The sequence below is a fragment of the Malaclemys terrapin genome, chromosome 1 (assembly GCF_027887155.1).
Source record: "Malaclemys terrapin pileata isolate rMalTer1 chromosome 1, rMalTer1.hap1, whole genome shotgun sequence".
NCBI lineage: Eukaryota > Metazoa > Chordata > Testudines > Emydidae > Malaclemys > Malaclemys terrapin.
The window spans coordinates 215,401,397-215,428,089 of NC_071505.1; the positions used below are offsets into that span (position 1 = coordinate 215,401,397).

The following is a 26,693-nucleotide window of genomic DNA, read 5'->3' on the forward strand; positions in this document are numbered from 1 at the left end:
TGTAGATTATACAAAACTACTCAAGATAGTTAAGTCCCAAGCAGACTGCGAAGAGCTACAAAGGGATCTCACAAAACTGGGCGACAGGACAACAAAATGGCAGATGAAATTCAATGTTGATAAATGCAAAGTAATGCACATTGGAAAACATAATCCCAACTATATATATATAAAATGATGGGGTCTAAATTAGCTGTTACCACTCAAGAAAGAGATCTTGGAGTGATTTTGGATAGTTCTCTGAAAACATCCACTCAATGTGCAGCGGCAGTCAAAAAAGCGAACAGAATGTTGGGAATCATTAAGAAAGGGATAGATAGTAAGACAGAAAATATATTGCCTGTATATAAATCCATGGTGCGTCTACATCTTGAATACTGCGTTCAGATGTGGTCACACCATCTCAAAAAAGATATATTGGAATTTGAAAAGGTTCAGAAAAGGGCAACAAAAATTATTAGGGGTATGGAACAGCTTCCATATCAGGAGAGGTTAATAAGACTGGGACTTCTAAGCTTGGAAAAGAGACAACTAAGGGGGATATGATTGAGGTCTATAAAATCATGACTGGTGTGGAGAAAGTAAATAAGGAAGTGTTATTTACTCCTTCTCATAACACAAGAACTAGGGGTCACCAAATGAAATTAATAGGCAGCAGGTTTAAAACATATAAAAGGAAGTATTTTTTCACACAACACACAGTCAATCTGTGGAACTCCTTGCCAGAGGATGTTGTGAAGGCCAAGACTATAACAGGGTTCAAAAAAGAACAAGATAAATTCATGGAGGATATAACCCCATCAATGGCTATTAGCCAGAATGGGCAGGGATGGTGTCCCTAGCCTCTGTTTGCCAGAAGCTGGGAATGGGCGACAGGGGATGGATCACATGATGATTACTCATTCTGTTCATTCCTTCTGGGGCACCTGGCATTGGCCACTGTCAGAAGACAGGATACTGGGCTAGATGACCTTTGGTCTGACCCAGTATGGCTGTTCTTATGTAACAAATATAAAATAAAGTATAAGCATATCACCCTTCATGTTGTCTAAGATGCATGTAATAAACTGACTTTTAAAGCAACATAACTACTATTGGTGTTTGTTCTTGGTTTCCTTACATTGTCAGAGTTCCTACTTAAATAAATGGGAGCTTGACCTGCACAACCACTGCTGGAATGGGTTCTATAATGTTGAATAACACAGCTTCTTAAAATGGCACACCAGTTACTTCTGGCCGTCACTGTAATTGTAACAGGTGACAGTCTGCAACAGTGAGTATGAGCAGTTCATGTTAACAAATGAGGTCCCTCAAAAATCCCCAAGTACTATGAAAGTTTTCTTCAGTTTTATTTCCTGTAAACATTTGACATTTCTTGCTGTTCAATAAGCAAATAACACAGACAATGTTTAATTTCTATCAGGGGAGCTAATCTGAATTTACACAGATGTAACTGAGATCAGAATCTGGCCCTTTGAAGGTAAATTTGCTAAATAGTCTCATAAGATACCAGAACAATTGTTTACCTCTCTTTTTTACCTCTACACTGTTTTAATCAAAGCAAGATGTATTCTATTTTAGTTGGTGGTGGTGTTATACTCTACTTCCTGGTGTTTGGATGGTGTCTGACATCATCTTCTTACTCACAGCCGCCTTTGATGGGGAGAAACGTGCCATCAATCTTCCTTCTGTAAACAGTGCATCGTTTGTCCTGCGTTTCTTGGAGAAGCTCTGCCACAGTCTGCAGTGTGATAATCTTTTTAGTAGCCAGCCCTTCAGCCCTTATATGGGAAGTGCACATAGTCCTACAGAGTATGATAGGAACAAACCAGGTAATACTAAATTATACTATTTCTTTTTCAAGTACAACATCTTTTGGGGTGTATGGTTATTTTGTGCAATTCATTTTTTTGATATGTCCTCCTACAACTTGAATTGATTGAAATGAGTACTGTGTGGTTTTTAGTAAAATTAGTCCTAGTGAGATGGGGTGATTTAAACCACATGTGGAAAAACTGTATTGTTAAGCAAATGCTTTTCTTTAGGCAAACAAGGCAATGTATACATCATCCCACTGTGATGCTGCAGAAGATCTAGTTTAAACTTTACATTTAATCTGCTTGATTTATGCATATATAGTAAAATATATTTAACACACAGCAGCAAAATATAATTATTACCTGCCTAAAAGAAGTTTGCCCTATAAGACTCAATGCAGCCCCCCTCTACCCAACTGAAAGGTGCTTCATCCTGATTCTTCCTTTCTCCCTTCTGTGACCATTTCAAAGGTGTTGAGACTACATAGAGTCTATCATAGGTAGGGAGAGAAACCAGGATTTATAGATTGCGGCTGTGGTGGTTTAGGAAATGAGGAACCCATTTCTACAAGTGAAGAACACAGCACCCCACCCAAAACAGCACCCCTTACCTTGATTGCAAGGACAAGCATGGTACCCCTGAAGTCTCCTCCTGCACCCTGCTGCTGACTACAGTATCAGTAGTATCCAGGACTTAGCCCATAATGAGACTAAGATAATTATATAGAAAACTGAAGAAGTGAGAGTTGAAATGAAATAATCCTAAAAGTAAAGGAGTAAGACCAGAAAATGATGTAGAAAAAATCTCTCTTACTCACTCTCTCATAATGAAGGTCACTATCTGAAACTAAAAGCATTAATGTTAGAGATGTTTAGTAGGCCTGTCAAGCGATTAAAACAATTAATTGCGCTGTTAAACAATAATGGAATACTATTTATATACATATTTTTGGATGTTTCCTACATTTTCAAATATTTTTATTTCAATTACAACACAGAATACAAAGTGTACAGTGCTCACTTAATATTTATTTTCATTAAAAATATTTGCACTGTAAAAAAAAACAAATAAATAGTATTTTTCAATTCACCTAATACAAGTACTGTGGTGTAATCTCTAGCATGAAAGTTGAACTTACGAATGTAGAATTATGTACAAAGAATAACTGCATTCAAAAATAAAACAAAGTAAAACTTCAGAGCCTACAAGTCCACTCAGTCCTACTTCAGCCAGTCACTCAGACAAACAAGTTTGGTTATAATTTGCAGGAGATAATGCTGCCTGCTTCTTGTTCACATTGTCACCTGAAAATGAGAACAGGTGTTCGCGTGGTACTATTGTAGCTGCCATCACAACATATTTACGTGCCAGATGAACTAAAGATCCATATCTTCCTTCATGCTTCAACCACCATTCCAGAGGACATGTGTCCATGCTGAGGATGGGTTCTGCTCGATAAAGATCCAAAGCAGAGTGGACCGACGCATGTTCATTTTCATCATCTGAGGCAGATGCTACCAGCAGAAGGTTGATTTTCTTTTTTTTGATGGTTCGGGATCTATAGTTTCCACATCGGAGTGTTGCACTTTTAAGACTTCTGAAGGTGTGCGCTATACCTCCTCCCTCTCAGGTTTTGGACGGCACTTCAGATTCTTAAACCTTGGGTTGAGTGCTGTAGCTATTTTTAGAAATCTCACATGGTATCTTCTTTGTATTTTGTCAAATCTGCTGTGAAAGTGTTCTTAAAACAAACGTGTTGGGTCATGATCCGAGACTGCTATAACATGAAGTATATGGCAGAAAGCAGGTAAAACAGAACAGGAGAGATACAATTCTCCTCCAACGAGTTCAGTCACAAATTTAATTAACATATAATTTTTTTAATGAGCATCATCAGCATTGAAGCATGTCCTCTGGAACGGTGGCCGAAGCATGAAAGGGCATATGTATGTTTAGCATATCTAGCACGTAAATACCTTGCAACGCCGGCTACGAAAGTGCCATTTGAACACCTGTTCTCACTTTCAGGTGACATTGTAAATAAGAAGTAGGCAGCGTTATCTCACATAAATGTAAACAAACTTCTTTTTGTTCAGCTAATTGCAAAGACAAAGTAGGACTGAGTGAACTTGTAGGCTCTAAAGCTTTACATTGTTTTGTTTTTGAATGCAGTTACGTAACAAACAAACAAAACCATTTGTAAGCTGCATTTTCATGATAGAGATTGCACTATAGTACTTGTATGAGGAGAATTGAAAAATATTATTTCTTTTATCATTTTTACAGTGCAAATATTTGTAATAAAAAATAATAATATGAAATGAGCACTGTACACTTTTTATTCTGTGTTGTAATTGAAATCAATATATTTGAAAATGTAGAAAAACATCCAAAATATTTAATAAATTTCAATTGGTAGGCTGTTGTTTAACAGTGCAATTAATCGCAATTAATTTTTTTAATCGCAATTAATTTTTTGTAGTTAATCGCGTGAGTTAATTGCGATTAATCAACTGCCCTAATGATTGTACACAGGCAACCAAAAAGGAAGAGAAAAATAGACTAAGAGGCCAAGCTAATGTTGTTCTTCTTGTGCTTGCTCATGTCCATTCCACGTAAGGTTTGCGCACACCGCATGCACAGTTGCCATAAATTCTTTTCCTCAATTGTATCCATCGGGCCAGCTCTAGCACCCTCTGGTGCCGTGTGCTCATGTGCTGATACAAGGGGCCTGGTCGGCCCCACATCCTCTCAGTTCCTTCTTACTGCCCGTGATGGTCACTGGAACAAATGATTTTGCCGCAACAGGGCATTCAATCAGCAGTTCTGTTATTCCCTTCTTTTTTTTTTTTTCACATGTTTAGTTACCTTCATTTATTTATTTTACTATTAGTGTATATGGTTAGATCCCTCCCCCCCGGCCCATATTTAGCGTAGAGGGGCATCCTCTGCCCATAGGGCCAGGCATGCCCTAGTCCCCAGGCTTCAAATCCTCTGCCTCCTACAGCAAGCCCAGGCTGGTGAGCAAGCATCTCCACACACTGGATGTTAGGTGCGCCGTGGCCTTCTACATTCAGAGGACCAAGCCATTCCATAAATCCATGCAGATCTTTGTGGCAGTAGCAGACAGTATGAAAGGCCTACCAGTTTCCGCTCAGAGAATTTCATCCTGGATCATTTTCTGCATTTGTATGTGCTATGAGCAGGTGGGCATCCCACCTCCTGCCGTCTTGAAATCTCATTTGATGAGAGCTCAGGCTTCATCAGCAGCGTTTCTGGCCAGGTCCCAGTCCAAGACATCTGCAGAGCAGCGACCTGGTCATCTCCATACTTTCTCCTCCCACTATGCTATCACCCAGCAGATTAGACATGATGCCAAGTTTGGAAGAGCAGTGTCGTGATCCACATGTCCGTGAATTCTGACCCCACCTCCTTGGGTTCTGCTTGGGATTCACTTAACATGGAATGAACATGAGCAAGCACTTGAAGAAAAGAAAAAACAGTTACTAAGCTTTCCATAACTGTTTTTCGTCAATATGTGTTGCTCATGTCCATTCCACAACCCACCTTCTTGCCCCTCTGTTGGAGTTAGCTGGCAAGAAGGAACTGAGAGGATGCAGGGCTGGCCAGGCCCCTTATACTGGCACATGAACACGCCGCCCCAGAGGGTGCTAGAACCGGCCTGACAGATACCACTGAGGGAAATATCTCCGGCAACAGTGCATGCGGCGCATGCACACCTAACTTGGAATGGATATGAACAACACATCTCAAAGAACAAGAGTTACAGAAAGGTTAGTAACTGTTTTTACCCTATTCCTGTAGCTCTTGATTTTTGGTTAAATATTTCTAGCAGAAATATTGCTGCCATCTATATGATGTATAATAATAGTAACAACAGTGGGTCTCAAAGCGCTTTACAAAGGAGGTCAGTAACATTATCCCCATTTTACAGATGGGAAAAGTGACTTACCCTAGGTCACCCAGCAGGTCAGTGACAGAGTTGGGAATAGAACCTAAGTCTCCTGAGTCTCACAGTCCAATGCTCTAGCCACTAGCTCATAACTGCAAACATTTGATCTGGCTGCAGTCTCAGAAGATTCTTATTAGGGGAGAAACTTGGATGGCTGTATAGAAGCTGCTGTGTACCTGTGTACTCCTTTGGAAGTCAGTAGTGTTTTTTCCTTCAATGGAGCTGCTAGTTAAAACAAGCTGTAATCTGACTGTAATTTTGTAAGTTTGGTTAATAAGGTGGAAAAATAGATGCAATATGCCATTAAGCGTCCCTCATCTTGTCTGTCAAACCAAAAGCTCTATATTTTGAACTCTCTTCAGGGTGAAGCCAGCTCAAGGCAACTTGGGTGATAACTGTCTAACCCAACTATATTTTAGCCCTGAAAGTTTGTGTGGTGATAACTGAGCCTGCCTGGTAAGGTTAAGCTAATAGTGAAAGATATTGTCACTGAAGACTTGTGGGTAATGTTTCAAAATGGTATAAGGTAGTACTGTCTGAGTTGTGCTACAGTCATTACAAGACACACAATATAGGGAGCAGAATTAAAATCTAGTGTGTGAATACAGCACACATTCACCTCATTTTTGTATCTTTCCTCTTTCCCCCAACAATTTTATTAGTTCTGAAATGAAAGACTGTAACTTCTTCTATTGACAGCAAAAGAGGAAATATCAGAAAACAGAAGTACTAAACGATATTCTCAGGATTCTCCACCCTACACTGCCCCTCTCTCCCCTAAACTCCCCAGACCTGATGCTCACCCATCTGAAGGTAACTTAAGTGTATTTGTTGCATTTTGTGGGAGGGTTATTTGTGTTCATAGTATTTCAAAGAAAAGAGAAACAAGTACAACTAATTTTGCCTAGCCTTAGCCATCAGCAGTTGACAGAATGCATAGTCACAGTGTGTGTGTGTGTGTGTGTGTGTGTGTGTAAAATTATTGGTGAATGGGCACAAATATTGCACTTTGGGAGAACTAATGTAGCTTTGGGAGCTTTGGCCTCTAATGCAACTAGCTCTTTTTTGGGAAAGGGTTTAAAGATTCACTGCAGACCGTTGATGAATGAAGCCGACTGCTTAATGTGCAACAGCTTACTAAAAAGCCAGTAGGATGCTACATCCCATTAAAATGGGATAGAAAATAAACTACTATAACGACTATGTAAAATACACATATTCTCTGCACTGCTAGAGTATTGCACTATTTGTTGGTAGCCTAACTTGAGTTCAGAAAAGGACAGTGAGGATGGCAGGAGATTTGCAAGGGTTGATTATGAGAGTCAATTAGAGATTTGTGACCTGACATTTGAGAGGTTCTGAGCTCCTGCAGCTCCCACTAGCTTCAGTGAGATTTCTGCTCCTCTGCAGATGGAGCCATTTTACTATATTTAGAGAGCACGAGGAGATGAGGATAAATGCTAGGCTTATTTAAGACAGATCAGTCATTCTTTTTCTAGTCTGATAACAGCAGAAGCAGGGGACATAGAAATTGGTAGCAAATTTAGAATCGATATAAAAAGGAGATACTATTTTATACATACAATAAATCTGTGGAATTGAGTCAGACATTTCTAATGGACTTAGAGGAGTCTGGGTATGTCCATGAATAAATATAGCACACGTAGCTGTACTAAAATAGGGTTGCTCAAACTGGAGCAAACCAAAATGTATGATTCAGATGTAGGCCAGTTAGCTGCAGTATCCAGTAAGGAATCCTGTGCACTCAAAATAAGCTTGATCACTTTCCTATCCCTATTCAATATACAGGTCTAATAACTATATAGTACAAGGAAGTTTTAGGAACCAGTAGTTCATTTATTATAAAGTATGGTTGCCTGGATTTCCAAAAAAAAATCTGTAGGGAAAATAAATGTGTTGCCATATTTAAGGATCAGAATTTGTGGTGTCTTCAAACATTTTGATAAGTGTTCAATAAGGTTTTTATGAGGCAAAATATTCTCCAGCATTGTATGTCTCCCACTCAGCCTTTTAAGGCAGTGTCCTCTACTGAAAATTGGGAGGTAATTTCAGATCTCTCACTCACAGGCTGGTTAGCAAGAAAGACCAAGAATATCTGTTGGAAAGGATCTTCTTTTAGCAACACTTTTTCTTTGTAATCTGCTCAGGGATATTTCTGCAGGTTTTTGCTATCTGTTCTGTTAGATGACAGTTTCCTCTTTGCAGTCATGGAGGATAATGGAAAAGAGATGCAACCTAAGTGGCTAACTACTGTAGCCAACTACATTACTCTAAATCCTGTATTAAGAAGAACCTTTGACTTCTGCTCCAAATTCCCAGAGGATCTAAAAGATTTTTCAAATTTTTGTGAAGATCTTCAGGCTAAGACATAGGTCTCTGATACGCTGAACCATAAGGCCACTTTCCTCGTTTGTCAATAGCCTGCTCCAAACACCAAGGATTTGGAAATAGAACTTCCAACAAGATTTAAGAAAACCTCATGTCTGTGCCTTCTCTCCATAGCTTATTTCAGATTTCAAAATATCAGAATGGCCAAGAAGACTGTAACTATCAAATACCAAAACTCACTCAGATCTCAGACCAAATGACTGCTGGTTAGACAAAGTCTCCTTCCAGTCGGGCCATTACAGCATCCCAGATTCACTGAAAAGTGACAGCCCTGCTGGTTGAACAGGGGGATCTTGATTTAAAGAGGATTATTCTGAGCTGGTTATATCAACCTGGAATTGAGTGATCAGGAGTTGATTCAGTTTAAATTAAATGGAGGGATAATCAAAGCCAGGTCATCAACTACAGTTTATTTCAAAAAGGCAGATTTTGGGAAATAAGGAAATTTAGTTAATGATATCAACTGGACTGATGAGTTCAAGGATCTAAAAGTAGTGGAGGCCTGGAATTTCTTTAAACAAATATACAAAAACTTGTACAGAAAGCCTCCAGACCAACTGGATGAGAAACCACCCCAAAAAGGTTATTAGGAATAAGCAGAGATCCTAAAGGGAATGGGAAAGGGGATCGATTAGCATAGACAACTATATCTTGGAGAATAAAAATGTAGGAATAAAGTGAGAATTGCTAGGTCTAGCTTAATTAGCCCTTGCTCAGAAAATTAAAATAAATAACCAGAGGTTTTTTAGTTATATAAATTAAAAGTGGATAGGGATGGATGAGGTTGGGCTCCTATGGAGTGTTCATGGGGAGAAGATTAAAGATAATCTAGATATGGCCCAAAAACAAAATGAAACTTTGCCTTGGTTTTCAGTCAGGATGATAATAAGGATCATGAAGGCAGTATGGCTGATAAAAATAAGTGTATGGAAACGACGACGTCTGAGGTGGAAGAAAAACTTGAATAGCTTAATGTACTCAAATCAGGAGGGACTGGATAACGTCCATCCCAGAATGCTAAAAGAACTGGCACATGATATTGCTAGCCCAGTAGCAAGGATTTTTAATAGATCTATCTATTTAGGGATAGTACCATATGACTGGAAAATAGCTAATGTTTAAAAGGGGGTGGGGGGAAGTGAAGGGATCTGGGCAATTTTAGACCTGTTAGTCTGACCTCAGTTGTATGCAACGCTTTAGAAAAAATTGTGAAGGAAAGAATAATTAAATTAATAGAGGTGACACGGTTTACCAAAAGTAGGTCATGCCAGACTAATCTGATTTTCTCCTTTGAGAAGATAACTGATTCTTTTAGATAAGGGAAATTCAGTGTACTCGTAGTCCTCCAAATGCCCTTTATCTGAAAATTCTAATGATCTGAATCCATCGTGTGTCTCCCAGGCAGCCCTACAGAGCACAAGGAGTACATCCACAATAACAGAATATGGCAGTGATAGCCTTCTGCTTAAAGAAATTCCCTTCTGCAAACAGCATCCACCTACTAGGGAAGTGCAAGGATGGAGAAAGCTAATTTAGAGCAATGTTTCTGATTCACGTGGTTGAATGGCTGCAACACTGTGTCCAGTTCAAAGTGCAGTCCATGTAACCCGCCCTATCCACAAGGGTATCACTAGTCTGCACTCCTCCCATCACACAGCCCCACAGTGTTGGACACGGCCCTTCCCAGTGACCAGCAGGGCGGGGATCTTGCCAACATCACAATCACCACTCGGGCCATGTCCAGTCACTGCCCAGAGAAGGCAGCCTGGGCCCTGGGACAGCCATAGGGCAGGTGGGTGTGGGGAGAAGATCTGACACGGTGTCGCCTTTCCTTGGCTCATAACCAGGAAGGGTAACAACAGCAGCCAGTCGGGCAAAACAGTGTCCCTGCGTGACTCTTCAGCTCCCCGCTTCCCACCTGTACGCAGACCTTTACTGCCTTCCAGCCTGCAGCAGGAATCCAGCTCAAAATAACACTTCTGTTTATCTGAATGCCTGTTTATACAAATGTTTCAGATGTCCCCACAGGCTATTACCAGTTTGTCTTATATCCCTATAATCTCATGCTTCAGTGTTTCAGATGGTCACCTGCAGGGGTCAGGAAGAGATTTTTTTGCCCCAGTGTACTCTGGATTGTTTTGTCTCCTTCCTCGGAAGCATCAGAGATGGCCATAGCTGGAGATGGGACTCGGGATGGGGTGGGTTGGTGCGCTAGGATGGTACGGAGCATTCTTTCTCTCTCTCTCAGGTGCTGGGCTCGCTAATTCTTGCTTGCATACTCAGAGTCTAACGGATTGCCATATGTGGGGTCAGGAATGAATTTTCCCCAGGTCAGATTGGCATTGATCTTGTGGGGGGGGGGGGGGGGAGGAGAAGGGAGGAGGTTGGGGGCTTGCCTTCCTGTGCAGCGTGCCAGGATCATCTGGTTATAGCTCTCTTAATCCATTCCCTGCCATTGCGGGGGCGTTGGTGCACCTCCTACCTCTCCCTCTGGCACATAATAGTTTAGTCTCCTGTAGGCTGCAATACTTTGGACTAATTTTGGTTGCTGGGTTTAGTGTGTGGGTGCTGGGTAGCGTTGGTGGCCTGTGATACACAGGATGTCAGACTAGATGATCGGGTAGCACTTCAGGCCTTAAATTCTGACTTCTATGAATTTCCTACCTTGCATATGTGAATCCAAGGCCTATTTCAGGAGAGGTTCAAATCCCTAATATCTTGAAAAGAAAAAAATCTCATCTGTCACAGAATTTCATGAAGATGTCTTAAAGAAGTCTTCATCTCAGACACCACCATTATCTCCAAGGTCTCTGACTTCAGAGATAAGGCTGCATAATCTGGATAAGTAAAATATGAGTCTCATGTAACATTATCCACTGTGACAGTCTTTCTGCTTTCTTAGTGTCTTGAGTAAAAAAATACATTTTATTTTTTTCCTAACAGGGTCCTCTGCTTCCTTGCAATAAAATGGACCCTTTCTAAGGCATTAGAAGTTGTATGCTGGTTAAACCAAAGGGTTCCAAACATTAATCCCTATTGCAGTATATCCCCTCCAGTTAATTTATTCTACAAACCAAATATCCTGAGATTTATATCTATAGTTGATTCTCAAACTCTTCTATTCAGCATTTATATATTCATTTGTGATCCCCCCCTTTTTTTTTTACTTCCCAGACTGAAAATTCTAGCAATGATGTCTCATTTTCTAGCTTCTCCTATTTTTATCAAGTCCTCTGTTTTTTTTTTTTATTGCTAATCATTGACTACACATCTTGAAGACTCTCTGAACTTTTGTGTAGAGTGTGGTTACTATTGGTTTTCAGTTCAGTGATGTTTTAAATTGGAAAACTTAAAGGGGTAGGGATATATTATATGCGGGCCTGAGTAGCCAAGAGGAGGATGTTTTCACCTTTTGATATAGATGCATGTCTAGCAGACTTTTTAATCTCTTGCACAGTGATAGTTTTCCTTTTAGTCCAGTTCTGGAAAGTCTAAGCTTTTAAGGCCTGAACCAGTCTTACTTAATATTTGTGACAGAAAATTGGTGTTCTAAGCAGAGGTAACCAAATACACAGCCCTTGAAACCCTTCTTTCTTCATTTAGCAATTGGGTTATATCAGCAAGAAGGATTTATTAATTAATTGCTTAAAACCATAGAGAGAATTTCTTATTTCTTATTTTCCTTCAGGATTATAAATAATCACTGCTAAAATAAACCCAGTGCTTCCAGATCTCAAGAATACTTCTAAACCAAGTTTCGACAAAGAGTGCATCTGCATATGGTAGACCTCTAAAGCCACATGTGAAAACATCACAAGTTTTCAGGAAAACGGTTCTTTTACCATCCTTTTAATTCCAGATCTTGGTGTCTTGCAGGAAATAAATGAAAGCTACAATTGCTAGAAGAGTAAAGAGCATGCGTTTTAGAAGCGTATTTCACAGCAGTTATCAGTCTTTATCCAAAAGAGTAAAGACTGCATCACGGGTATATATGATGTACACATGTACTGAAAAGATTTGTAGGGTGGCAGGATGGGTTTAGCATTTGCATTTTCATGAGCAAGTGTAATATATATTTTCTTGCTCCTAGAGATGCTGCTTTTGGCAGGTGGATACTCTATGCTGGGATCTCAACATAGTTTTCTCTGAAGTGGAAAGTTTTTCTTAATTTTATTCATCATTACTCCCCTTCTTTTTTCTTTCTCAGTGCTAGATGTTTGTCTAACGTGAGCAGAGAGAGATTATTGCTAAAAAATGGAACCATTTCTTGCTAACTAATTTCTTTTCTTTCTAATAGCATATTGACCGATCCGGGCCATACGATCCGGGCCATACTTTAATCAGAATATATTATTAATCTTCAACAGTCATGATTTAAAAAAACCTGAAACAGACCAAACACTCAGGCCCTATGGGCAGGTGGAAGGACTTTGTTATATTGCTGTATAGCAACAACCTTTAGCTAACTCAAAAGCAGTATGGCTACGCTCTGCACTCAGTCCTGTGAAGCATCCAAGTGGAGTTTGAGAATATGTTTTAAAGACTAGAGATTAGCTGATAAACACTTCCCTTTTCAAGTTTTATCAAAGAGTTGTTACCTCTTTCTTAAGCCAGAATGTATTTAATTGATTTGTTTCATTTATATTTTCATATCCAGAGAAGAGTTGCCTGCATGTAAGTGGAGTACAGTGGTCAGTATTTCTTAATAATCAGCACAGCAGTATCTGAAATACCAGGATTTTCCTCAATACAGGAAATAATTGTGGCAACTGTTTGCAATCTGTTGACTTCATAAAGAGGGCCACTGTATCTGAAGATAGTATGATCTATAGATACACAATTGCACACTTGTTTCTAATTAGAAGTTGATGGTTCTCTGTATTGTTTAGACTAGGCAAATTAAATATTACACAGTAGGTTTATCTTTTATTCATATTAAAAATCTCTTACAGGATAAACATAACACAGGTTTAATGGCTGCGCTTTAGAAAAAATGTTTAAACCGTGCATATGCTTCCTTGATGATGATGTCTATGCCTATAACTGCAAATATATTGATATTACCTTCAGATAATTCTTAGAGAATCAACTCTCCCCCTTTGTTGATAATATAGTTTTGTTTTGTATAGAATGAAATGATAGTGAAATGAAGTATTGAAAATTCATATGTTTTATATGATCCAAAGTAACCTTCAAGCTCTCATCAAACTCTACAATAATCAGGTTTTTTACAGATGTAACTTTAAATGTATTTTAGGAACTTCCTACTGACTACTTTTACTTAATAAGAGAAGGAGAATGGTGCTACTTGTATTTGGTGCTTCCTTTATGGGGAGCTTGTTGACAGGCTTAAAAATTGTAGTTAGTGTTAAAAATAAATAGCATGGAATTAAATAACAAGGTTACAAAAATCTAACATGTTGAACAGATCAGTATTTGTATTACTTTATATTATGTAGCAGAAACATTGCCAACTGAAGAAAATGGCACTCCCAAAGAACACCGATTTTCTGAGGACTCTATGGATTCTGCACTCAATTCAGTAAATCCTTCAAGTCCAACCTGCCGAAATTCCACTGAATACCGTATCTCAGGGAGTGCAGCATATTACAGGAATTCCCTTCAACCGGTGACTGCTGCTTCAAACTCAGCCCCAATCCTACACAGGCTGTCATCAAGCTCTGCTGGGAACAGCAGTTACTATGAAGTCAATAGGAATCGAATGCAGAGGAGGATTGAAGGTATGGCATACACTTAACCTTTTAAAATATGTGCTTTGCTAACCTACTTTTTAGCAGTCTGCAAAGTCAGTGGGTTATGAATTATGAAGCAAAGTATTTTGACATCCAAGACTTCACATAAGGAGTCAGACTTTGCCAAACATGTCAGACCATCTAACATGATTTCAGAATACAGAGTTTAAGCTTGTTAACTGTAATTCTGTACAAGGCAGAGAAATCCTGCATATGATTTTTTACTCTGCTAGCTATCAAAGACCCTGCAGCCTGCCTGGCTGGGCAGTGCTGGTTACAGCTCCTTCTTCAGCTTCTCAAGTACTGCGGCCAAGTTGGCCAAAGGGTCACTGAAATTTGCAGTGAGGGGTTCCCTTCCCACAGGGAGCACTGCATTCCTGCATAGCATTCCCAGCTGCTGGTGTCCTGGGAGCTAGGAACCAAATGTCTCAAATTGATCCATAGTGCTAACACTTGTGTGTATCTGCAGTTGTAGAAGTCATCTGAATGCAAATTCATGCTGTGGCCCAAATAGAACATCTCGATGACTTTTTAGAAAGGAAATCAAATATTTTTCATTTTAATAAATTGTAAAAGAATTTGATTGATCTTAGCCAGGTTGATACACTGGTAGAAGAGAGAGGACTGCTACTAATACAGGACACTAACAATGTTGTATTTTTCCATTCACTTGAGTCTGCAAGGATGTGTTTTTACAACATGGACACTTACAATATTTCTCCCTTTGCCAATGTTTTACATTTAAGCTGCAAGTTCTACAACAGGTCCTGATCTCAGTGCACTAAAAAGGGAACCCTCACGAGTACCAAATCAGGATCCTTCTACCTGGTCAATAGATGAAGTAATGCGATTTGTGAAAGACGCTGATCCTCAGGCATTAGCACCTCATGCAGAACTCTTCAGGAGACACGTATGATATTTTCTGTTTCTATTCTGCTAGGCTTGAGCACATTACTGATCTGCGCAGGAAGTTTTTGTGAGTTTCCCTGCTATTATTGCATTTGCAATGAAAGGTGGGCAGATGCCACCCACATATAAATTCATGAGAGATGATTTTTTTTCTCTAGAAAGCGTCTTCAAGCTTTGCTAAGCCTGGGAACTCTTACCCCCCATTTACTTGCTCTATGCAGTGAATTTGTTAGACTGCTCTAAACAGCTGTTGCTTAGGCCATGTTTACACTACTTCTGCTCCTGTGGTACAGCTACGTTGCCATAGCTATGCTGCCGTAGTGCAGTAGTGTAGATGCTTCCTGCAGTGAGAGAATGGGTTTGGCCATTGCTGTAGGAATTCCACCTTCCGCAGTGATGGTAGCAAGTTCGACGGAAACATTCTTCTATCAGTCTATCTGCGTCTACACCAGGGGTTAGGTCCGCACAGCTATGGCGCTCAAAAGGCAAAAGCAGAACATATGCAGGAGCCCCACTCCCCTCCGTGGGCCTGCCCTGCCCCCTGCTCCTCCTCTTCCTCCCCAAGGCCCAGCACCCTTCTCCTACTTTCCCCCCAAGCTTCCACACTCTGCTCCTCTCCCCACCGAGGCCCTGCCTCTGGCCAAAAGCCAGAGCTGGTCAGTAGTAAGAGCCACCCAGGGAGCCCGGGCTGCTGTGGGGAGCCCCAGACCCTCCACCTGCCCTGGGCAGCATGCCCCAGGGGGCAGGGACACAGGCTGGGGCAGAGGTGGGCAAACTACAGCCCGTGGGCCACATCGGACCGGCGGGACCCTCCTGCCTGGCCCCTGTGCTACTGGCCCGGGAGGCAAGCCCCGGCCACCCCCCTGCCGTTCCTCCTCCCCTGCTGTCTCAGCTCGCCCCACCGGCAGCGCAATGCTCTGGGCGCCGGGGCTGCAAGCTCCTGGGGCAGCACAGCTGCAGAGCCCGGCCTGACCCGGTGCTCTGTGCTGCGCGGTGGCATGGCTGGCTCTAGCTGGGTGGCGTGGCTGTAGCGCCACCAGCCACCGGTGCCTAGGCAGCGCGGTAAGGGGGCAGGGAGCAGAGGGGGTTAGATAGAAGGCAGGGGAGTTCGGGGTGGTGGTCGGGGGCGGGGGTGTGGATAGGAATCAGGGCGGTCAGAGGGCAGGGAACAGGGGTTGAATGGGGGCAGAGGTCTCAGGGGGGCAGTCAGGAAGGATCAGCGGCTTGGATAGGGGTTGGGGGGCTGTCAGGGGACAGGAAGCAGGGGGGTGTGGATGGGGCAAGAGTCTGGTGGGGGGGGGGGGGGTTTGGATAGGGGGTGGGGCCGGGCCACACCTGGCTGTATGGGGAGGCACAACCTCCCCTAACCAGCCCTCCATACGATTTCCGAAACCCGATGTGGCCCTCAGGCCAAAAAGTTTGCCCGCCCTTGGGCTAGGGGCTGCTGTCAGGCACCCCGGCCACCCGCCCAGGGCAGGTGATAGGTGTGGGCTCCCTGGGCAGCTCTTACTCCTGCCTGTCTCCAGCTTCTGGCCTGGCCAGGGGCAGGACCTTGGGGGAGAAAAGAAGCAGAGGGCGTGGGCTCGTGGTGAGGGGGGTCAAGGTCCACATGGGCCTTCCCACTGGAAAGAGGCTGGCATTTTTCCTGAGCCTTAGGCAGGTGTGGAGCAGCACCACAGGGAATCTGGGACAAATGCTGTCCTGGAGTCATTTCCCCCAAGACCAGAACTTGAACTCTGCATTCCTGATCTGTCCTGCCCAGTTTGGTATGGGAAGTCACCGTAGCTCAAGGGTATGAATTGTTCACACTCCTTGAGGGCCATAGCTTTGTCAGCCTAATTTTTAAGTCTAGACCAGGCCTTACTAACTATACAATGAGTACGGTGTTCCCTGGTGCCCCATCATCTGAGGGCCACAAGGACTTCCATCCATGGTATTTCTAGAGATAGTAACTGTAGCGTCTTCTTTGAGTGATGGTCCCTATTCTGTTCCACTGTGGGTTACTCATGTGCCCAGAGCTGGAGAATTTGAAAGTAATGTCTGCTGGTCTGCACATGCACCCTGGCTCACCTCATGTCTCCAACCGAGGGAATAAAGGGCAGGGTGGACCAAACGCCTCTCCAGTTCCTTCTCACTGTCGCACGGTTTGGGTCAGAACCTTTAGAGTCTGCAGCTTTGTCTTCGGCCTACAAAATAAGAATCATCTAGTTTGCAAATAGTTTGACAGTTTTAATAGTTTTTACTGTTTAGCATTAGATTAGTCTCCTGGGGAGACCCTCTCCCCGGGACCCCGTTCAAAGACTGGACTATGTCCAGGACTCCAGGCTTCAAACTGTGCTTCCTGCCTATGATCCTTCTTGATCAGCATTGACCACCAGCGCTGCCTGCACTGCCTTGGGGAAGCTAACATGGCGGCAAGGTGCAGTACTTGCTGATCATTTCCCAGCCATACCCAAAAAGGGTGGGAACTTGGTCTCCACAAATACCTCATGGAGAAGGCCATGAGACCCCAATCAGATCCAGGGTGGGGAATGCACCCGCATATTGGCCTGACTCAGCAAGGAGTGTGCCTCCTACTGCAAAGTCTGACTCTGGTGTGGGACAGCCCATGGTGGGGTCTTGTCAGGAAGCACTCTCATAAGCATGAAACCTAGGCTTCCCAAAGTCCACTTCAGAGAAGTCTGACTCTGCTGTAAGCAAGCTTACTAGCTCGGCTCATGAGGAGTTAGGGCATACTAAGTGCCAGAAGCACAACAACAAAGCCCGTAAACTTTGGACTCCATCAGTACCAGACTGTGTTCTGTTGGTACCATCATTCCCAGCTCCTACCAAACCCCGGGATCTGTGGGCACTGACAAAGTCCAATCACTTGCAACTGGAGTCTCTTTGAGATTTACGGTCCCTATCTGTATTCCACTTCTCACCCAGGATAGCTGATCCTTAATATTAACAGTCAAATGCAAAGCTTGGTTGCATTTAGACATCACAGTTTTATTAGGAGAGACAAGAAAGGTTAAAAACAATAATGAAAAGCATTTACCTGGTCTGATCTAGCCAAGACGGTGAAAATCTTCACTAGAACTAGCTAGATGAGATATTTAGGAAGGTCAAAAGTTATTAGCTCTAACTGTGCATGTCGGTCCCTGTATACTCCTTTCATTCTGCCCCATTTTCCTTTCACTGTGTGGGTTACATGATGGGCTGCCTAACAGAGAACTACCGTCATCTCAAAATGGCAGTGTCCCCACCAAGAAGTGTCTGGCTTTTTTTTTTAATTGTGGACCCAACGAGCCAGAGCCTCTATTGCCTTGTGTATTCCTTTACACCTGGGCAAAATGGGTGTAAAATGGTAACATTTTGCATTCACTCTGCACCAGTTCATAACAAACATTCATTTAAGTTTGGAGGAAGCTAGGTCCAAAGGAAACTTCAAGATACTGAAATATAGATAGATATAGATGTAAAAAACCCAAACCACCTCCCCTTCTTGGTTTTTCTGGACATTTTTAGAATAGGGATCAAATTTCATCGTATTTTTCAGCCTATTCAATTTTTTTTTTTAAAGTGGTTTCAGTATGCAATTTTAGGGAAATATTTGCTGAATTGCCAATACTATGTAGAGCTTTTAATAACTTAGGCCTGTCCAACTTCAACAGCTTCTTTCAAGGCAGTAGAAATCTGTTCAGTTGTCCTTGCTCTTGATCCTAACATTCCATCTGGTTTAGGCTGGACAATCTGTCTTGTGTCACAGACCTAGATGATGTATAACTCCCTTCCTCTGTGGGTGTGGGTGTTTGCATGCATGCCAGAGTCTCTCTACAGCTGTTTTCAAGGTTCAGTGCAAGGCCTCAGTGTTTGGGTCATTTCATCTTTGACTAGAGAGGCCTCCCTTCTTTAGCAGCTCTTTCTTTCCGGATTTTCCTCTTGGGCCAGTTACCTTTGTTTTGGTTACAGTATCTGGTTTTGTCCAATTCTTTTTATTATTGACTTTTGCATTCTCTAAAGTACCTACCAAAAGGTGCCTTAGAAAACACTAAAATAAATATTTAAATAAAAATCAGTTTGGTTTTAATAGCCATCAGAGTTATTAAATTATAGTAAATTACTGTTTTATATACTCTACATAAAGTTTTACTATGGTATAAACTAATACAATGTACTTTTTAATTTTACCATGTAACCTGTTAAAGCAGTTGTATGTTGTATTTATTCCTTCCGTAGGAAATTGACGGAAAGGCACTATTGTTACTAAGGAGCGATATGATAATGAAATATATGGGACTGAAGTTGGGGCCAGCATTAAAGCTATGCTACCATATTGAGAGACTTAAACAAGGAAAGTACTAGCCAGTGGAGACACAGTAATGTACGTATTCATATCAGACTTAAACTCTCAGGTTCACAGACATGTTCTTTATTTAAGAATATTTTGTCATCATAAACCATCTTCAGTTTGCAAAGTTTCCTCTCAAGTGAAAAGGACTGTTACATTCTAGTACTCTAAAATGTTTTAGAAACATCACACAAAAAGCCAGTTGCTGTTGTGTGTTTTTTAAAAAACACAATGCTTTCATGAGTACTAACTTCACACACAGTGCTGAGAAATCCATTCTCTGCTACAGACTTCAACTGACACATTCACACTCAGAACCAAAACAGCTTAATCCCAAAGGAAAAAAACAGCATCAGGTGTTTGATAACTTTTACAGGGGTGGCTGTAAAACTTTACATTATAAAGAAAATTTTAAAGAAGCAACAGTAGACTTCATCTCTTTAGTGAATACTCTTTATCTGGTGCTCCAGAAAAGTAATATTCATCTAAATTATACTATACAGATTTCCATAAAGGGAATAGCCATATGAATTGTTTGATTTGTGTGTTTTTAATACAAATATAAGCTTTTATAAAGTGTGGTTATCAGTTCTCTGGTGAATTTTGAGGACAAATGTACAGTATGTTGTCAATTTATGCAGGGGGGCATTTTCTTGGCCATTTTAAACAGCCAACTGTTCTGGGGTGAACAGACTTCCAAATTTCTATGGAACAGAAGACCCACATTTTAAACATTCCGTCTTTTTGCTGAACTTGGCATGGATATTTGTATTCATGCTTATGTGTATATATATGTGTGTGCGAGTGTGGTACATACATATATACTGTACAGATGTATTCAGTTTTTTAAAATGTGTTTAAAATATACTTTGCACTGTGACAGAGATAATGAGAAACTGTACAGTTCAATTTTTTTTTACCAGTAAATTTTTTGTGTACTTCTATATTGATTAGCACCTGTCCACTTTGCTTTCCATTCCTGGGGGGGCAAGGAACAATCAATGGATGGGTGGATTCATACAGGAGTGCGCCCTGTACTATGCAAAACTCCCAGTTACTCATTACTTAGCTCTGAGCCATTTATTCTGGTATGATTTCTGGAAATACGCATTTTGGTTCTGATGTTTCTTGTTTTTTTACTTCTTTAATTTAAATATTTCACTTGTCATGAAGAAGTGGTACTCATACTAATACTCTTGTTTTGCATAAAACTTGGTGCTGTTAATATAAGCTACAGAAGTGAGTGTTGATAATAAAACAGCTTGCTATCACTGCCAATAAAATATACATCAGGGACAAGAAATGTACATTTTCTGTGTAGGAAATCGAATGTACTGTATGTAGTGCAAGTGAGAATAAAGAACTATTTACTAGGGAAGATGTAGTCCTAAATGGATAGGTTTTATTATATTTCTTATTGTCTTTTTATATATGAAAGCTTCTAGTAAAAATGTGTATTTTTTACAAATTTCTGGTTTGAAAATGCCTTGCTTATTGCTAGTTTAATATTCCTCAGGTTTTAGCAGAAATCCTGCAAAATCATATTTTGTAGTTCTCAGATTTCCAAGTAGTCATTTAAATAACTGCAACACAATTTTAATTTAGAAGTTCATTTGTCTTTGAGGATTGTTTTGTTCTGCTATCACAAAACATTTAACACTAAGGGTTATGTGGTTTGGTTTACTTTACATATCCTTTGTCTACATGTGTGTTTAGATGGACAGCACACACATGCCTGCTTTATATCTAGAAAAGGGCAAAACAATGATGGAGAAATATGTAGTATATTTGTTATATATTGCTTATGCCACACTTCATCAATATGTTAAGCATTATGCTGACTTTTTAATGTGAGAAATAACACTCATAAAATTGCATTGGAAGTAATTTGGTCTGAAACTATATTATTGCATTGTCCAAATAGTTGGTATAAATAAAATTAAGATGTTTCTGTTTTCTACATCCATATAGAACAATGAAGTTGTAGCCTCTTTTTGATACACTCCATGGCTGCAGTATAAATATTTGTACAAAGGTTGTGTGCACATACGTGCACATGAAATGCTAGAATGTCATAGTACTAGAGTTTCACATTGTATTATAGCATGAGATCCAAGGGGTGTAACAGAATATATTTTTAATTGTTTATTTTCAACTGGGTGTACTTATCTAAAATAATTAAAAAAAATGTTCAGTGTTGTAATTGTCCATTTTGTTTGACGTATATATACTCCTGCTTCAACTAAAATTTGTGCAGACATCATAGTTTGCATTATTACCTAGCATTTTGCAGAACTTGGCAGTTCATGTCAACTTCTGATGTAAAGTCTTTTTTATTACAGGAATATAACCTTGCAACATCTGCTTATCAAAAGCAATTAATATATAGGACCTTAGATGGATCTGTGTTTTTGAAATATTTGTGATGTATACAGTATCTTGCTGCTCATATGATTCACAAAATTTCCACACAAATATCCATTAATTTGAAAAGGACAGGAGACCCCTACGAACCTCTTGTATGATCAGGCACTACTTATATATTTTTTCTTTTCAAAATCTTGAATGGTGAGATGTGTAGAGTAGAATATTTTCCTTTCAGTTTAATGGCTGCCTTGATACAATCTGGTTCATAACTGGTACACTAAGTGCATTTTATACGAATCCTTTGGATTTATACTTGTGTTTCATCTTATGTATAAATAAATACTGGAATCTGGGTCATGCTTAAAAATGCAGTTAAAAAACATACAGACAGACTGCATACATAAATTAAACCAGATTCTAGCCTTTGAGTTTCAAGTGACTGGACATGGATTTGGTTGTGGCTGTGGTTTCCAGGGATCTATTAAATTCAGAAGGCTGCATTTGGTATGTATTCTGGTGGGGCTCAGTTTGATCCCCGGTGCTCCCAAGGGCTTCTGCTGAAATTGTGGGTGTTCATCACTTCTGAATCTGGCTCATTGTTCTTCCAGTACACGCTGCCCATACTTGTGTCCTGTGTCTAAGCAAAGACCGAAGTATTTAAGTCAAATGTTTTAATATCAACTAACATAGACCTCAATTACAAATTAATGTACTTCAGCTTTTATTACCATTACACAGTAATGCTGTTACACAGAAGTCTATTGTTCTGATGCCAGCCCTGAACAATCAGCTTGCAATTTAGAAGTAACTTAATCAAGTGAATAGTAACTTCAAAGCAACTCGTGGACAGGAACACTACAGAAGTTGGGATCCAGCTAAAATAATCAAGAGGTGGTTCGAATTCAGCCTCTCAAAAATATATTGATTACATGCAAAAAGGAAGAGTGTACATGGAACGTGTTCTCTGCTGCTAGCACGGTTTTGCGGCTGATCATTTCTATAATTCTTTCTTTTCTAGTTCCTCTTGCTGTTATAAGGCAGCAATATAAGTTTTATATAGGACTCTGTAAATATTTATTTAACCTAAAATTAAAAATTAACCCCTTGACATTAAGTTTAGGGATTGATTTTTTAATTTTTTTTTTTACAATAGCATCTCTAACTAGTCTTGTAACTCTCACAGCAGAATAATGATGTGGTGTAACAGAAACGAAGGAGTTAGCTAAGACAAGGCTCATCAATCATTGTGATTGACATGGTTACAACTGTAACACATTCATTACAAATACCTGTAAACTATTACAGTACTTTGCTGAAATAGACCAAAACGCCGCAGCACATTCTATAAACTGTGATTTGAATGAATATGGGGGGGGGAGGAGGGTTGTTTTTAGTAAGGGCACTTCATTATTTACTCTTGGGAGAAGGAGCTATTTGTTCAGGAATATCACCTTGAATGCTCATGGCATTAAAAAACACTGCTCCCCCCCAATTATTTATAAACAAAAGCTCCCTGGAAGCCATGCTAATCTTGCTGGAGCTGAGATTGGTGCATGGGACATTCAAAATTCATGCCTGAAGGCTCCTTAATGTGATTCCTAATCTTACATAGGATTACTGGAATTATTTTATCTGGGTTATTCCTGCAAAGGTATGATGGAGGCTTGAGTAAGAACCTACGGATGTTGGCCCATTTAGCAGGGGATTATTTGTGTGTTCTTTCTTTTGGGTGTGGGATGCCTTGGTTGAATGTATTAAGCAGGGGTTCTTAAATGCTTTCATAGGGTGGACTGCATCCGAATAGTTTTTCTCATTCACGTTCTCCCAGCCCACCCAACCCACTTTGCATAATCAAATAACATCCTTGTGCTAACTATAGACATTTTGTACATGGATAAGTAATTTAAGGAAAGCATTCAATGTAGTTTTAACTAGGGCTGTCAAGTGATTAAAAAAATTAATCACTATTAATTGCACTGTTAATAATAGAATAACATTTATTTAAATATTTTTGGATGTTTTCTACATTTTCAAATATATTGATTTCAGTTACAACACAGAATACAAAGTGGACAGTGCTCACTTTATATTTATTTTATTACAAATATTTGCACTGTAAATAACAAAAGAAATAGTATTTTTCTAATCACCTAATACAAGTGTTGTGCAATCTCTTTATCATGAAAGATAAACTTAAAAATGTAGAATTATGTAAAAAAAACCAAACCCTGCATTCTAAAATTAAACAATGTAAAATTTTAGAGGCTGCAAGTCCACTCAGTCCTACTTCTTGTTCAGCCAATCACTCAGACAAACAAGTTTGTTTACATTTGCAGGAGATAATGTTACCCGTTTCTGGTTTACAGTGTTACCCACAAGTGAGAACAGGTGTTCTCATGACAATATCAGGCTCACAAGATTTTTATGTGCCAGATGCGCTAAAGATTGATATGTCCCTTCATGCTTCAACCACCATTCCAGGGGACATGCATTCATGCTCATGACGGGTTCTGCTCGATAACAATCCGAAGCAGTGTGGCCCGACGTATGTTCATTTTCATTATCTGAGTCCAATGCTACCAGCAGAAGGTTGATTTTCTTTTTTGGTGGTTTGTGTTCTGTAGTTTCTGTATTGGACTGTTGCTCTTTTAAGACTTCTGGAAGCATGCTCCACACCTTGTCCTTCTCAGATTTTGGAAGGCACGTCAGATTCTTAAACCTTGGGTCAAGTGCTGTAGCTATCCTTAGAAATCTCACATTGGTACCTTCTTTGCGTTTTGTGAAATCTGCAGCTACAGTGTTCTTAAAATGAACAACATGTGCTGGGTCATCATCCAAGACTGCTATAACATGAAATATATGGCAGAAGGCAGGTAAAACAGAGCAGGGGACATACAATTCTCCCCCAAGGAGTTCAATCCCAAATTTAATTAACGCAATATTTTTTTAACAAGCATCATCAGCATGGAAGCATGACCTCTTGAATGGTGGCCAAAGCATGAAGGGGCATACGAATGTTTAGCATATCTGGCATGTAAATACCTTCCAATACTGGCTACAGAAGTGCCATGCAAATACCTGTTTTCACTTTCAGGTGACATTGTAAATAACAAGAGGGCAGCATTATCTCCTGTAAATGTAAACAAACTTGTTTGTCGTAGTGATTGGCTAAACAAGAAGTAGGACTTAGTGGACTTGTAGGCTCTGAAGTTTTACATTGTTTTGTTTTTGAGTGCAGTTATGTAAAAAAAAATCTACATTTGTAAGTTGCACTTTCACAATAAAGAGATTACACTACAGTACTTGTATGAAGTGAATTGAAAAATACTATTTCTTTAGTTTATCATTTTTACAGTGCAAATATTTGTAATAAAAAATAATATACACTTTGATTTCAATTACTACACGTAATACAATATATATGAAAATGTAGAAAAATATTCAAAATATTTAATTTCAATTGGTATTCTATTGCTTAACAGTGTGATTAAAACTGCAAAAAACATGATTAATTTTTTTAGTTAATCGTGTGAGTTAACTGCGATTAAACGACAGCCCTAATTTTAACTTCTTATTTATATTACTGTAGCACCTTGGGGCCCTCGTTATAGACCAGGACCTCATGCTACGCACTGTACGAACACAGAACAAAAAGATGGTCCCTTCCCCAAGGGGATTACACTTGAAGTGTAAGTCAGGAGACCAAAAGATGGACGTAAACAGGTGAATATAAGTAAACAGTGATACAGTGCTGTGCCGTGACTACCGCCTACCATGCTGACCAACAGCCTAAACTTTGTCAAGGTTTTTGTAGGCTTCATGGCAGAGGAGAGTTTTCCCAGTAGCTCTGTGGGTGTTTTGCGGGGATACTACAACTTAACAGCCAGCAACAAGGAGCAGAGACAGCACCATGTGTCGTCTTCCCCCTGCCCCCAGCTCTCTTGGGACTTTCAGCAACTGCTCCATGGCCCATTGTCTGGGAGCCACTATTATTCTTTGCTTCTGAATTTGCACTGGCTGGTTTTGCTTGCCTTATACTATTGAAAACTCACCTCAAATCTGCTTGATTGTCATGTCCATATCCAATCTAAAATATTTTTAGGAAACTTATGAAAGGACAACTATACTAAGAAATGGGAATGGTAGAATAAGTATCTTACTTTCCTAAGGCCACTGGAGAAAGTAATTGTTAAACATGATGCTGGCAACCGACTGGAAAGGTAATGGTCTTGGGAAAAAGTAAAACACTCTTCAGAATAAGCCACTGGAATTTTGCATGCCATGAAAGGCTTAAGTATGCAAAGAATTGCTTGGCTTGTAACCATGTATAGGATGAACTGCCGTATCTGGAAGGACTCTCTCTACATCTGTACCTGTCTAAATAAATGTTCGGCTCTGTCTGTCCATTTTCATTAATCTGTCAAGGGATTAAAGTTCATTATATTAAAAAGATAAAGGTTGATGTTGTGGAAGAGGTATTTTATTTTTCATTTTCTCTGTAAGTCTGATTGCCCTACCGCCTGCGTAGTTTTAGCATAAGATACTGCAGCATAGCCGTAACTGAAGCATATGTGGACCTGTCCTAATAAACTAAACCAGGTATCTACATTTCAACTATGTTTAAAGCACTAAACAGTAAGGAAGACATAAGTTAAAAAAGTTAAAAGGCTCCTTAAGATAAATTTCCAAAGTCATCCCATCCAGCTTTCATAGTTCTTAGTGAAGGGAACATAATTTAGCTGGTGAATGAAAAAATAACCATGTGAACTGCTTAAGGGCTATGCAGCATTAAGGACACTAGGATTTTAAATGAATACCTGCAGTGGAATGGTCTCCTCTTCTTCAACAGACTTGATTGTAGTCTTCCAACCCTGTAAAGCAGGCTTTCACACAGTCGAGCACATCTGGTTCCTTCACTGTAGGTGTTTCTGTTGTAATAAGGATCGTGCATGGATATTTAGTCTGATACTTTAGTCTAATCTTTATAGCATTTAGTAGTCCTTGGTCAAATTATTTAATTGTCCTCCTACCTCAGATAACCCATCTGTAAAATGGCCACAAAATATGTATCATATTTTGGGAGACTTAGAGATTCTCCAATTTTAAAAAGTAAAAAAAAAAAAATCATTTT

The 26,693-nt window shown here is 40.1% G+C and overlaps 1 protein-coding gene and 1 long non-coding RNA gene across 8 annotated transcripts in view; one reads left to right on the forward strand and one right to left on the reverse strand.

Annotated features, from left to right (window-relative positions):
• Nucleotides 1–21,394, forward strand: part of SCML2 (Scm polycomb group protein like 2) — a 129,670-nt gene extending 108,276 nt beyond the window's left edge. For all 7 annotated transcript variants that reach the window (XM_054006769.1, XM_054006759.1, XM_054006778.1 and 4 more), the window contains 5 exons: nucleotides 1,650–1,832; nucleotides 6,491–6,604; nucleotides 13,660–13,941; nucleotides 14,700–14,863; nucleotides 19,084–21,394. In XM_054006769.1, the coding sequence (XP_053862744.1) occupies nucleotides 1,650–1,832; nucleotides 6,491–6,604; nucleotides 13,660–13,941; nucleotides 14,700–14,863; nucleotides 19,084–19,209 (869 nt within the window). In that variant the 3' untranslated portion in view covers nucleotides 19,210–21,394. The remainder of the gene's footprint in view (nucleotides 1–1,649; nucleotides 1,833–6,490; nucleotides 6,605–13,659; nucleotides 13,942–14,699; nucleotides 14,864–19,083) is intronic.
• On the reverse strand, nucleotides 1,720–26,485 carry LOC128824902 (uncharacterized). The gene is made up of 3 exons (XR_008442540.1): nucleotides 26,380–26,485; nucleotides 16,933–17,048; nucleotides 1,720–1,805 (listed from the first exon to the last, which is right to left on the reverse strand). It is a non-coding gene; the product is annotated as an uncharacterized LOC128824902 (long non-coding RNA).
• Between the last annotated feature and the right edge of the window lie 208 nt (nucleotides 26,486–26,693).